General features: G+C 47.4%; 1 protein-coding gene across 1 annotated transcript in view; it reads right to left on the bottom strand.

The window, feature by feature from the left end:
* Positions 1-14,114, bottom strand: part of PLXNA4 (plexin A4) — a 472,240-nt gene that overhangs the window by 22,442 nt on the left and 435,684 nt on the right. Inside the window, exons 25-27 of the mRNA XM_074573192.1 lie at positions 10,931-11,090; positions 3,693-3,796; positions 991-1,090 (exon numbers count right to left, since the gene is read on the bottom strand). Coding sequence (XP_074429293.1) covers positions 991-1,090; positions 3,693-3,796; positions 10,931-11,090 — 364 coding nt within the window. The remainder of the gene's footprint in view (positions 1-990; positions 1,091-3,692; positions 3,797-10,930; positions 11,091-14,114) is intronic.

Below are 14,114 nucleotides of genomic sequence, written 5' to 3'. Positions count from 1 at the left end.
ATTAATAAGGTCTGGTGGATTGCTCGTGTCCTTGGAGAAAGAAGAAGGGGGCTCCTCTGGACATCGAGTAACTGTACTTTCCCTCAAGTTAAAGGCAGTAAGAAGGACTGGAGATGTTTTCATAAATTAAAAAATAATAATAAACTGATATGACAGCTGCATCCAGGTTGAAGAGTGATTTTGCTGCACTCTGGTTGCACATCAGAGATGTTTTGCTTTGCCCTCCGGCATCACCACAGCGAGACGTCCTGGGCTGCAATTCTAGCGCAGGGGAGAAAGGTGTGCGATGGTGTGAGTGAGACTCAGGAGGTCTCTGGCTCTACAGAAGAATTTCCACCTGGTCTCTACTTCACAGCTGTCCCATTCTCATGGGTAAAGTGGGAACAAAAATCCACTGCCTTGAGATATACTGATATAAGGCCTCAGTACGCCATTTTTATTATTATTCCAGGTGCAAATTCCCTTGGGATAATAAGATAGCTGGATGGGACACACAACACCCACACTGAGATACAACTGTAGACAGGCTATCACCTATGCACATTGTGGTTGCTTGTAGTCCCAGAGGCCTCTCATCTATGCCACAGATTTGTCTTCACAACACACCATGCTCCCAGGACTTTGCCCACCAGAACAACTGAGCTCATTCAGTGTGGAGTGCTTCTCCCTTACCTCTCCTTGTGCAAACTCTAAGAGTGAGATTCAGTGACCTAGAATGTAGACAGCTAATTATATAGGGTCCTCCTTTCATTAATGAGGGAGGAGAAGTACTTCCCGAGAGCAATCCGACCACTTGGATCAACAGCTTGGACCAGATGCCAAAGTTTTAGATGGATAAATCCTCTCCTCCTGCCATTCCTCAAGCAATCATATCAACTAGTCATCTGCCTATCATTCTCTCTGACGGTGCTCAGTGTCTTGTAACCACCACGATGTTTGGGATTTCTCCTCCAATGTTCCCTCAATCCATATCAGCACAGAGGACCTTACCATACTTGCTGGCTGAGGTCCGGGAGACCGTGGAGTTGTTGACTGCATTGTAGGCAGTGACTTGCTTGGAGACTAAAGCTACCACAGATCCATCTGGCACCTGCAGAGGAAAAGGAACTTTGTCAATAAGCTTCTGGAAACTGTCTGAGAAGCATACCAAGGGCAGCAGTAATTCAAGCAGCAGAAACTGAGCCATAAACCAGTGTCACTGTAGGCAGGACAAGCTTCAAATGCTTTCTTCCATGGGTATATTAACAAAAAAGGGACAAAACCTCCTGTTACACTGCTAGAAGCCTGCACCTGGGCAATAGGATAACTGATGACAAAGCAGACTGCTCAATTCGGGTCCTGATTCAAAGCCTAGTGAGTCTTCGCGTTCACCTCAGTAAAGCTGACAGTAGGTTCTTCACAAGAAAGCTCTTATGTAGGACAGAAGCATGAGAAGAATAAAATAATCTGAGCTATTTCAAACATCAAGGATGGCATGTCCCATAAGGATGACTAAAACTGATGTGAAATCTTCTGTTCCTTCCACCTCGATTGTAGCTGATATCTGGGTACCCAGCTCAGAAATGGATATCTACATTTTCTACTTTGACTGATCCTGTCAACCTCTCCATGCAGTCTCCCCCTTCCACATGACAAATGCATTGCTGGACTGAAGCGACTACCACAACTTCTTTCTCTTTGCTGTGTGAGAGGGTCTCAGACAGGGCAAAGCAGTAGGATTGAAGTTGCTGTGCTCCAGGATGTCATGGGATAGTGTTTCAACAGACAACAGAGCTTTCTGAAATGAGCCAGACTTTCCATTTCTACAGCTAGGCGATTCGTGTAGGTCCTGTATAAGAAATGTTCACAAGCCAGCGGCTCAGAGGAGCCGCATCAGGAATATCTGTGATAAATAAGACATCATAAAAAGGAGATGGGTGAAAAAAAAACCCTGCTAACAACGTCTAACTCTTGTCTGTGTAATAGTAATAATTAGCACTTGCAAAGAGTTTTTCATCTTCAAAGCACTGCAGAGGCTAATTAAATAGCCCCTCAGCAATCATGGAAGGCAATTATTGGCTCTTTCTAGTTTTAGCCCCACACTACTGATGGGGAAACTGAGGTAACAGGAATATCAGTGTCTCTCCCAGCATGCTCCGTGTCTGCCCTCAGGATAGCCAGGGTAAATGATGAACAGCTCAACACCCTGGCAGCTGAGACCTGTTCTGCCCCAGCTCATCCGTATAGCTGGGAGCTCATTGCCTGAAGCAAACAACTGGAAAAAGCACAGACGGGAAAGAAAATTACACCTGGTTTGTTGGTGAAATAAAATAGAAAACATCCCCGCTCCCTCTGAAAAAATGTGCTCTGGAGTCAGCCAGCGACACTTCACTCAATCTGAAGTGAAAAGTTTTGTTTCCCTTTCAAATTATTGCTTGCTGCCTCCTCAGGTCAGCTCTTAAATGAAAAAAAAAATCTTGTTATGAAACATAGATTGCTAAGGTGTGATTGAGGAAATGACAAAATTGTCAGCATTGGATTAAACTTAATGAGGTGACTTTTTTTTTTCTTTTTTTTTTTTTTTGGCAAGGAGGGAAAGGAGCGGGGGAGCTTTTGACCAAAACTCCATTTTTCATTAAATCTATCACTTGTGTAAGATATTATTGGACATCTTCAGCCTTCTTTTATGGATTTCAAGGTCAGGCAGAAATGGATGTCATCAGGATGGATGTACTCAACACGGGGGCTCTGCGCAGTTATTGCCCGCTCAACCATTGTTTACCTCTGCATCTTCACAGAACCACAGAATGTCTCGGGTTGGAAGGGACCTTAAAGATCACCCAGTTCCAACCCCCCGCCCTGGGCAGAGACACCTCTCACCAGACCAGGTTGCTCAAAGCCCCTTCCAATCTGGCCTTGAACACCCCCAGGGATGGGGCAGCCACAGCTTCCACGGGCAACCTCTTCCAGTGCCTCACCACCCTCAAAGTAAAGAATTTCTTCCTGATATCCAATCTAAATCCACCCTCTTTCAGATTGAAGCTGTTACCCCTTGTCCTATCATTACACTCCCTGATCAAGAGTCCCTCCCTATCCTTCCTGTAGGCCCCCGTTAGGTACTAGAAGGCCGCTATAAGGTCTCCTTGGAGCCTTCTCTTCTCCAGGCTGAACAACCCCAACTCTCTCATCCTGTCCTCACAGCAGAGGTGCTCCAGCCCTCTGGTCATCTTCATGGCCCTCCGCTGGACCTGCTCCAACAGGTCCATGTCCTTCTTGTGCTGAGGAATCCAGAGCTGCATGCAGGACTCCAGGTGGGGTCTCACCAGAGCGGAGTACAGGGGTAGAATCACCTCCCTCAACCTGCTGGCCACGCTTCTTTTGATGCAGCCCAGGATCCGGGGGGCTTTCTGGGCTGCGAGCACACATTGCCGGCTCATGTTGAGCTTCTCATCCACCAGCACCCCCAAGTCCTTCTCCTCAGGGCTGCTCTCAAGCCATTCTCCACCCAACCTGGATTTATGCCTGGGATTGCCATGACCCAGGTGCAGGACCTTGCACTTGGCCGGGTTGAACTTCATGAGGTTCACACAGGCCCACCTCTCCAGCCTGTCAAGGTCCCTCTGGATGGCATCCTGAGATGCATCGTAGAGAATAGCACCTTTCTTAGCTGATCTACCTTCTACCTACACCTACCCATCCTCTCACACTGTTACCTGATAGTGTGCCAGCGTGTTGAGCCTCTTCCAGTCATTCTCTATCTTGGTTGTGATGTCTTCATCCTGAAGGATCATCCTTGCCCCGCTTGCTTGCCGCCACTCTGCAAGGAGAACGGAGACACTGAACTCTGCTGTGCAGAGCCTCTGGGACAGGAGACATAGCCCTGGTAATCCCTGTGCCCATAACCCATGCGGTCACACGTGTGCAGGCTGCCTCCGTGTAGCAGCATGTCAGTCATTGCCATTATGGTCTGTCAGATGCCTCCAAGCACATACAACATACAGATGCACAAATGAGCCCACCAGAGGGAAAGAGAGAGCCCATGAGAGAGGGAAAGAGAAGAGAGAGATGAATCATGAAAGGTTCAGGGAGATGACTCAGGAAAGTATGCAAAAATCGTAGCCATATGGCAAAGTTCAGAGTCAAGTCCCAGGTTATCCAGACTGGTTTCTTTACCCTTGATATTACTATCACAAAACAACTTTTGCACAGGAGTGGTTGCTTACATGGATGAGAGGTCCAAGGCTAAGGCACAGCAGCACACAATGGTGAGCTCCACGCAGATAAATAAAGCAATGACCAGAGAGCTGTTGATCCATTGGCAGAGCCGAATAGAGCAAGGCCTGGAGCTTTAGCACTCTGATTGTTTGGTGCTTAACTCTTGGTTGACTCCCTCGTTCTGTTCTTGCTCCAGTGTGGTTGTTTCCAACACCAACCTGTCCTTGCATATGTTAGCCAGCACCATGGGACAGGAGTACATGAATGTCGCTTGTCAGGGATGTCAGTCCCTGGCCCTCTATAGCAGCATAGACACAGCCTTTAGCAATACCTGGGATATGTCCAACTGCCAAGACCCAGCCACAGACAGGGCTCCCCTGGGCAGAGCAGTGTCTTCTTCAGCACAGCACCAGACCCTGTGCTGGGCTCAGTTCATGTCCTTTGCCGTGTGGGCAACACTTCTTGACACTCAAATCCAGAAGTGGATTTGGAGTGGAGGGAGCCCTTAGCTTTGGGCACAGTGGAAGAACAACAGGGAGATGATCCAGAGGTAGAACCAACACCCTGCTCCATGGAGCACATCATCTCTACCAGCTTTCAGCAGCATGCCTGGGGGCAGAAGGGCTCCAGTTTCTGACCACCTCCAGTTCTCCAGCCTCCACACTGAAATGATGAATGCATCTCTCCTTCTGCAGGACTGGAGCACCCCTTCACTTCCCAGGGTACCACTTTTTGCTCGTATCTTGAGGGATGCTCCATGTGGAGGATTGGCACAGCTTTCCCTACAGAGGACGGACAGACTTGCCTATAGGCAAGGAATACATGAAGAGGACTGAAAGGAGAGAAATGTAGTGTCACCTGGGGACACCAGGGAAAGCTGTGGCTTAACCACAGACAACCTGAGCCATCAAAAGCTTCCTTTTTGGTTGTCATGTCTCAGTCACATACAGTTTAGCCAGAGCCACAGCAGAAAGTCTACTCATTTGAGGGAGTTAATTAAAATGAACTCTTGGATATGGAGACATCACCTGCCACCTCTGCTTATTTCTCCTAATATAAAAATGCAAGGACCGTTGCAAATTTCTTTTGGTTTCAGCAGTTTTCTTATCACATAATTAAAATGTATTGGGAAAGCCGCCCTTGCCTTTATTATTCATTTAAATTAGCAGGAAGAGGTCAGCTGCTGTGTTTATTGCTGGGTGTTACTTTAGCTGGAGATACTCAGAAAGTAAGCAAAGGTTATGTTGGCTAAGCACTGATCCTGAACTGCCCTTCATTTACTCCAGCTTCTTCGATCCTCACCTACATTATCCTTGTGAAGTCCAAGGGTGATGCTCTCTGTGCATTCCCAACTGGACCGGATTCCTGGAGCTAACTGGTCCCAGAAATTGCTTGGAAGAGCACAAAATGCTGAAGTTTGGGCTGGGCAACGGTGCTCTCACAAAGTGCCCCACAGAGTGCCAAAGCCACTTCCGCTGTCACAGAATGTTTCTTATGTGTCTTCCTCGTGGCCTCTTGGGGACAGTGTCTCTTTGACCTCTTTCCCTCAAAGCTCTGCATGTCCCTATGGTCCTCTGCTCTCCTGACTCATCTTTGGGGAGGGACACACACCCACGTAGTATTTCCGGAGGGATGCACAGGTTCTCAGTGTTGCCCTTGGCTCTGATATGAAGGGTAGGTACAACTTTCCTCATTCTGTGCTTTATTTGTATTCAAGGGCTGGACAAGGTCCTCAGACCAGCAGAAACTTTCCCTCTGCTTCAGGGGAGCTGAGAACATCATGGGACGATCCCTCAAGCCCTTTGTGCTCCTGCACAGACACAGGGTATTACCAAGCCCTATCCCTTGGTCTTCCTGTAGAAAGGGGCCAAGTGAGGAAGAGGAAGGACCAGTTTGACTTGGCACAAGACCCACTTCTGAGCAAGACAAGGGGGAAAACACCCTGCAGGGCGGGTTCAGAGCATCTGGCTTCAGTTTTGCAGCCCATTTGTCCTGACCAAATACAAATCCCTTCATCATGCGTCTGAGTGATGACAGCAAAAGGACCCCCAGCTGTGATCCCCCAACTCTTCCTAGTCTCACAGGAGCACTGCACATTCCCTTTCTCCACAAAGGCCAGCTGAGGTGGTCACACACCAAACAGCAAGGAAATGCGATGGCTGTGAGCAAGGGAATGGGAAGGGAGGGTGTAAAGGAGAAAAAGGTGACCCTGACATCCATATTCACAGCACTGTTAGCTTTGTCCTCGCTGGCAGCACCCTGTACCCTCTCTCATCAGATCTGTGCACTCCTCTGCGAGCCAGCACAAAGGAGAGACATACTCCAATCCAATTTGTTACACTTCCACCTTCCGGAGAGAGGGATTGAGGGGGGAGGGAGGTAAAAAATCCCATTATCTTTATCAAGCCTTCCAATCAGGAGCAGCGGTAAATGCAAACTCAGGAGACAGCTGCTGTGAAGCCTTTATATTTCATTCAGCAGATAGTGTATCTTTTTATTGCACGCAGGAATTACTTCTTTTTTTTTTCTTTTTTTTTTCTTCTTTTTCGGTTTTTTTTTTTTTTTTTTTAAGAAACAACCTTTCTGTTCAACTTGACTGGGAAAAAGGAAATTTCAGCGGCCTTTGACAAAGAGGTGTTTCTTTGAGCTGTAGCAATGCCTGGCTAGGGAATGGCTCTATGGGGAGATGGGAGATGGGGAGATGTCCTCCTACACCTCAAATACTACAGAAAACGCTACACCTCCCTTGTGTCATCTCTCTGATCCAGGTCACCCTGAAGATGTCCACTGAACAAGGGAGAAAAGTGTATCAGAGAGAACATTTTTCAGGGGCAATTGAAATACCCAGGTCTATGGAAGACCTGCTGGCTCACTCCAGGTGCCTTCATAGAATCATAGAATGTGTTGGGTTGGAAGGGACCTTTAAAGGTCATCTAGTCCAACCCCCCTGCAGTAAGCAGGGACATCTTCAACTAGATCAGGTTGCTCAGAGCCTCATCAAGCCTGGCCTTGAATGTCTCCAGGGATGGGGCCTCCACCTCTTCTCTGGGCAACCTGGGCCAGTGTCTCACCACCCTCATTGGAAAGAACTTCTTCCTAATGTCTAATCTAAACCTGCCCTGCTCTAGTTTAAAGCCATTATCCCTCATCCTAATGCTACATGCCTTTGCAAACAGCCCCTCCCCAGCTTTCTTATAGGCCCCCTTCAGGTACTGGAACGCCTTCATCTGAGCTATTCACCATCAGTTACCCCATCCTTTGCAGGCACTTCTAGGTCACGATGCACACAATCCATTTCAGTCTACTGTTCATGCCATATACTGTGCTTCCCACCCTTTTCCTAAAGACCCTAATTCTCCCATGGCTGTCCGTGAAACTGTGGATGACCATGCACAGCAATGGCATGTGGAACAAATGCATATGGCTTACACAGGCTTCATGCCTATTCCATGATCTCTTGTCCTCGTGAAGGATTAGTCTGAAGAGCTAGGGAGCTGCTTTTAGTCCTATGAGTATTTTTTTCACTTCTCAATATTTTCCACGTGAGAGAGAGATTGGCATAAGAAATGGGAGAATAAACCCTTTGTTTGTATTCTGCCCGCACCAGTACAACCAGGTAGGTAGGAAACAACAATGGGTAAATATCTAGATTGTGATGACCTCTAGGAAGAGAGGAGAAACTCCGCTCTGCTTCTGGAGTGGAAAAATGACCACTGTTGTTGGGGAAAAAGAAGTTCATATCAGAATGTGTAGATGGAAGATGCGTGGGAAATATTTCATCCTGGCAAGCTGTCTGCCTTACTGTATATATACTAGAGTGAGACCCAGTTTAAATGGGTCCTAAAGGCTGAACCCCTCACTCCAGAACTTCACCATCCGTGAGGCAGCGAAAGCTTGCCCTGGCGTGGTTGCCAGGCTGGGACAGCATCACTGAGCGCAAGGCAGTCAACCAAGCAACTCCCATCACCTCAGCAGTCCATTTCAAAAAGCAACCGCAACGCAGGGAAAAGTGAATGCCTCAGCACGAAGCCAAATTCCTGTTTTGTGACCCTCGCACCCTAATGCTTTCCCAAAGATGGGGTATTTTATTTATGGTGAGGGCTTTAAAAAATAATAATAACAAAAATAGCCACTGTAGAGAGAAGCCTTTACTCAGAGGGCTGCAATTTGGGTTTTGGACTAAAATGTAACCTCGGGGTGTCCAGAATAAGTGCTTTTAGCTGACAACCCCCTCCATGAGTTGTCTGGGTAACTGCAAAACATTATGACATTTGCGACACATACAAGTCACTCAGCCTGCAGCTACCCTGCATTTAACAACTCAAAATAACTCATTAGCTTGTTTGCTTTCTTCCATGTGAGCAATCTGGCCTTAGCATGGACAGAAAGTCCAGAAAATTGTAATGGTAATAGAAAACGGTGTTGCTGTTTAGAAACCCATCGATTTAAAGGCCAGATTACAGTCATCTGCTCTGACCTACTGTTTAGCACGGACTGGTGGGGCTGATCCAGCCGTCTTTGCAGTTCTGAGCATTCAGCCTGGGGCAGGTTGATCCTGAGAGCTCTGTGCTGCTTCCTAATGACCAGCAGTGCTTTCTGCTCTCCTCTTGCTGCCTTCCCTGTCACCGAAGGATGCCAGGTGCCAACAAACATCTTTTCCCGCAAAGAAACTGGGCTGGAGCTGTGGTTGGATGTGTGTATCCTCTTGTTCCTGCTTCACCCATGCCAGCCCTGCTCCTCCCACCTTGTTAGCTGCTGTGCTAAAGGAGCCTGCAACTATATTGCTATTGGCAAGACTCTTCTACTAGATGAGGGTTTTTTTGTGTTTTGTTGTGAGGTTTTTTTCCCCCAACTGCACTATCAATGCTATTGGCCAAACAGCTGTTCATTAAGCAGCATCCTGTCAGTATGGACAAGGCTGTCCACTGAGGGGTGCACAGGCTCATAAATACTTTCTGGAACTTGCTGGTCCTCAGCAGGTCAGTGTTTCTTAAAAAGCAACAGTCCTGGATGCAAAATTGCCAGGCTCCAGCTGGGACACGCTTCTGTATCTGCCAGTTGTCAGAGCTACGGTAAAATCTGTGGAATCCAATTTATCTCTGGTATTTGCAACACGCAGGTAAGATTTCTGCCGCCCAGTATGGATGCATCGTTCATCGCCACTGCAGAACAAACTACTTTCCACTCACACCTAGTCTGAGACCCGAACGTAATGGGCTCTGCAGCCGCCATCCAGCGCCAGGCAGGTCAACAGATCTGGTTGTAAACCCCACTCCTCCGGTCTCCTGTGCCCTGGCACCCTGCCCTGCCTGCCCTCCTGCTCACCCTACCGCTCACCGTTCCCCTGCTGACTCACAGCAGCTCCACAAATCATCTTGGGTCCTTTCTTGGTGATGTATATGATGTGTTCTTTATTGCCGCTGGTTTTGGCAGCTCGTTTCGTTATTCTAACAGCCTTTCATGAGCAGGAATCTTGCTGCAATTTCTGTCAGGAATCCCCTCCTCCTCTACACATACGCACACGCATACAGACACTTAACTTTAATCCCTGACCTCTCATTCCTGCCTCCGTTATTGCCGTGAATTGTTTCTTGGCGTCAGTCCATTCCTTCTCCTTTTGGTTCCTCTTCTACTTTGCTAGGTTTTATAGACTCCATCATTTTCCACTCAAGTCTCTTTCACTGAAGGTCACAGAGGGCAAATTCTGGCAGACACAGCCACAATACAGTCCCCAGCCCCCTGCCAGACACCTTGGCAATGCCCTGAGCAGATTTTTCTATGTCTTTTCATAGTAGCCTCCAGGTGTAGTATCACATCTGGCTCTGGACCCCAACTTCAGACATCTCACTCCCCCCAGCATCCGAGCTCCAGATTTTGGGCAGAAACAGATTTTGGCCTCAGAGGCACCCCTGCGCTGGGCTGTAGAGCTCCTTGTGTGTCCCATAGATCAACAGCACTACTGCCTAGAAATGCAAGTGAAGCTGGTGCAGCTCTTTCCACCCTCCAAAGAGCAACGAACAAAGGCGCAACCCACTGAGAAAAAAAAAAAATGAATACATTAACAAAAGGACTAATCTTTCCTTAAGACCTCCAAGTCCTCTGCAGAAAGAAAACCTCAGAGCAGCATCTCCCAGCCCTGCTGGTGGTGGTGGGGTGCTGGCAGGAGAGGGCAGTAGCAAAGGGTGAGATGGATGCAGCCCACTGAACAGAGGACACCTCATCCCCTTTCCTGTGCCCGCGCAATGAATAATTAATACTGCTTGGGCTGTCACTATCTCAGCAACAACATGTATATAATCCAAACCCTCACTATTCAGAGAAGAGCTGGGAATAAATCTCTGCAGCCTGAACACTGCTGACAACATCACTCTGGGCATTTGGTACTCTTTTTCCAGAGGTCTTTGGCAGAACAGCAAGAATAGCCCAAGTCATACCTTTTCCATACCCTTGTCCAAGCTGAATTCTGTGGGGAGAAAAGCAGGATGACTACTGGTCTTTTTAAGTCCTCAAGGCCAAAGATTTCATAAACCAGGAGCATATGCATCAATTTAATCACTCTCTTCTGCCCTCTCACCATTGCTGCTGCTCTCAGCCTTGCACAAGCACCAAGGGTACACCCAGTCTGGAGACCTGGCACTTGACCCAACAAACAGGGTCGAGACTGAGTATGGCTGTCTCCCATCTCCCCTTTACCCCCTGCCCGGGGACAATCAGGGCCCACCATGCACTCACATACCCAGGTCCATATCAGCAGCTTTGGGCCGGTGGGAGCAGGGCACGTTCTTGAAGATGGCATCAAGGATCTTCTCCTTCACCTGCGTGATGGTGTCGCAATTCAGGATCTTCACCGGGATCTCGGGGCTGTTCACGTTGTCGGGGTTCACACAGCTCAGGACCTGAGAGAGATGCAGTGAGACCCGCTGTGCGTTTCACAGCAGCACGGGTACCCTTGTGGCCACCCTTATGGAGACACCTTCTTGCAGGCCCCTGCCTCCCACAAGCCAGAGGGACCCAGGATGCAATAGGGTGGAAAATGTGTACCAAGAGCATTCCCTTCTTTGAGAGGGCACAAAGATCTGGTTTCACACAGGGGGATTGCACCCATCCATGCCTGTACTGCTCTCAACCCCTTACCATTGTCTATGCCCAGTGAATTAATGGTAACTCAGGATTTGGCTCTCAGCTAAGTGCCGTGGGCTCCCAGATGTTGCAGCCAGTGCAGACTTGGGGCTGATGTGAAGGGTTCTTCTGAACTTGTATCTCACACCACTTTTCTCTGTGAGGTGAAACAGGTGAATACCTGTGGGAACAGCCCCTTATATTTGATCTGCAACACCTTAGTATCTTTGCTATATTGATAACAGAAAGCCCATGAGTACCGGCCCAGGTTCTGATGCTTTCGGTAAAAATGGTATTCACCAAAGTACCAGATAACGGTCATTGACACACTCTTTTCAGAGACACCATTAAAAATGCAATTAGGCCTGACCCTGGTTGGAGCTGAACTGATATCCAAAGTGTTCTCCAGAGCTTTCCTTGGCCTTGGATCCATTCCCTGCTCCCTAGAGAGCTGGCAAGGTGACCTAATTCAGTAGTGGCCTCCTTGCATTGCCACCTGACTTGGACAATTCTGCTAAAAGTGCTCTTTAATCTCTCAGACTTAAATTTGCACAGCCCAGGACTGACCAAGACCCTTCTCAGAAAAATGTTATTAATTTGAAATACAGGACTTCTTAAAAAAGGAATCACAAAACACCAACAAAACCTTGTGCTTTCATGTATAGAATAAGATAATTGACCCAACCAGAGAGGGCTCTTGTTTCTCATAAGGAGAATATAATTTTCTCCAAAGACTCTGTCCAAGAGTAAATGCAAAGCATATGGCGTGGTGAGGGAGGGATATCTTAAACACATACACACAGTGTTTAACCACAATCTGCCCACTAACTCTTGGCCCCATCTATGTTGAGAATTCTGCTCCCTCCTGGTAACAGAAGTGTGAAGTCTATAAAGTTTTATAAACTTAGCACACCTTTGCACTTGGAAGGAGTGTTCAGTAATGCTCTTGGCTATATACGGTCATTAAATGTTTCTGTGCCACTTTTACAAGTGCAGACATGTTAGTTTTGGTGCCTTAGACAAATTCTACCTTGACTCTAAATTCCTTTCTGTAGTACACAATAGGTACTGGACTCTCCATCACTTTCCATCTCAACCCACTGAGATGCAGTGGGATCTCAAAGTGGCTTGAAACTGGGTGAAATCATATCAGTATAATTATGTATTGGCTCACCAGACTCCCTTTGGTGCTGTTATGCTCAACTAAGAGGGACTTGTGAAGATATTGCTTACAAAGAGCTCTGTGATCTTTCTGGATGAAAGGGGAGATGTAAATATGAGATATTGATTAGATCATAATGCTATTATTTATATGTCACTTCCAGGAGTACTGAAGAAGCACCAATTCAGATAATAATAACAACGGCACAGATTTACAGTTCTGTGGCATCTTTCATCTCAAAGGATCACAGAAATACACACAAAAAGTACTGTTGAAATGCATCCAGCGTTGAGGTTATTAGTTGCCCCCTCCCATTACACATCTGTAGGGAAATGAAACAGTGTTGGCAAGCTGGAATAGCTCTTTTGAGAGTATTATGGAGGTCACACATGGTTCTGGAGACCAAGTTACTCTCCAGGTCTGTCTCCGTGATCTGAGCTCCGTGGACGGAGCTAATGGCCAGTCAGAGCAAGCTCTGTGGTGTGATTCAGCTGTGATGCCAACATCTGGGGTTCAGTCCAGTTCCCCACACGGAGGCACTTAGTGCTATTTAAAATAATCTAGTCTACCCTACTAAGCATCTAGCTGCTGGTCCAGAAGGGCCAATATCTCCTGCAGGTGCTGACCGCTGCCCACCACGGCAGTACACACCATGCTATGCAGACCATCATCTAGCTGGAAGCTGACAATGGTGATTTGCTCTTATAACTTGGCTGTCCTTGAATTTCACAGCGTGCCAGCTTTGGAAAGTGGCAGAAAATCTCTGCATGGATGACCCATGATCATTCATATCCTGACCACAGTAGGCTTTGCTTTCCTCTTTTCCAGCTCAGTTGGAAGAAGAAGGAGCAGAGAAGGCAATATTTCAAAGGGCTGTGCAGAGAGGTTTGCTCTTGGTGGTCTCAAGCATAGAGGGGGGCAGATGGTAGATGTCAACTCCCGAACACCAGTGTGTTCATTTCAATGACAGTCAGGAGGCTTCTTTCAATATTTTAGGTAATTCAGCTATTGTTTATAGAAACCAAGAACGCAGTGGCTTTGGCATATATGCCCCAGGCCTCACATTAACTCTCAGTTGGTGTTTTTGAACTGTTCTCTTGTGGACCACTAAACTTTTCTCAGTACAAAGACTTCAGGAATTTTGAAGGGTGCATCTGTGTATTGCACATGCTAAATGTCTGTCCTTTGGAGGTGGTTATGGGCCCTATAGAAGTCATCTTTACACCACAGATTGAAAAATCTCTGCTCCCTTTCCAACAGACTGAAGCACCTAATCATAATGAGGTGTTTGCAATAGAGTGAGAGATTCCTGGCACTTCCATGGGAATCTCCACAAGGGTTTCCTCTGTTCTCTCCCCAGCTTTCTGTAGATTGTCCCTGGTAGGAGGTGACCAGCAGAAATCTTCTGAGTGTTGGCTTCATCCATTTAGCAGAGTTCAGATGCTCCAGTCTCACTGAAGAGTAAGGTTTGCCCTGTGCTTCACCCAGGGCTGTCCTCATAACAACCAATATAAAACAGAGAACTAATCCCATTGCTCCTGCAGTGCTGCCCATCTATATCAACACAATCTTTTATGTCAGTGGGGAAGAGACCCCTGAGATGACCTGTGGGAAGCTTTGGGGTGCTGATCTCCTGAAT

This window comes from Larus michahellis, chromosome 1 (genome assembly GCF_964199755.1).
Source record: "Larus michahellis chromosome 1, bLarMic1.1, whole genome shotgun sequence".
NCBI lineage: Eukaryota > Metazoa > Chordata > Aves > Charadriiformes > Laridae > Larus > Larus michahellis.
Note: the sequence above shows the minus strand (reverse complement) of the source record. Positions and strands in the feature narration are given on the sequence as shown.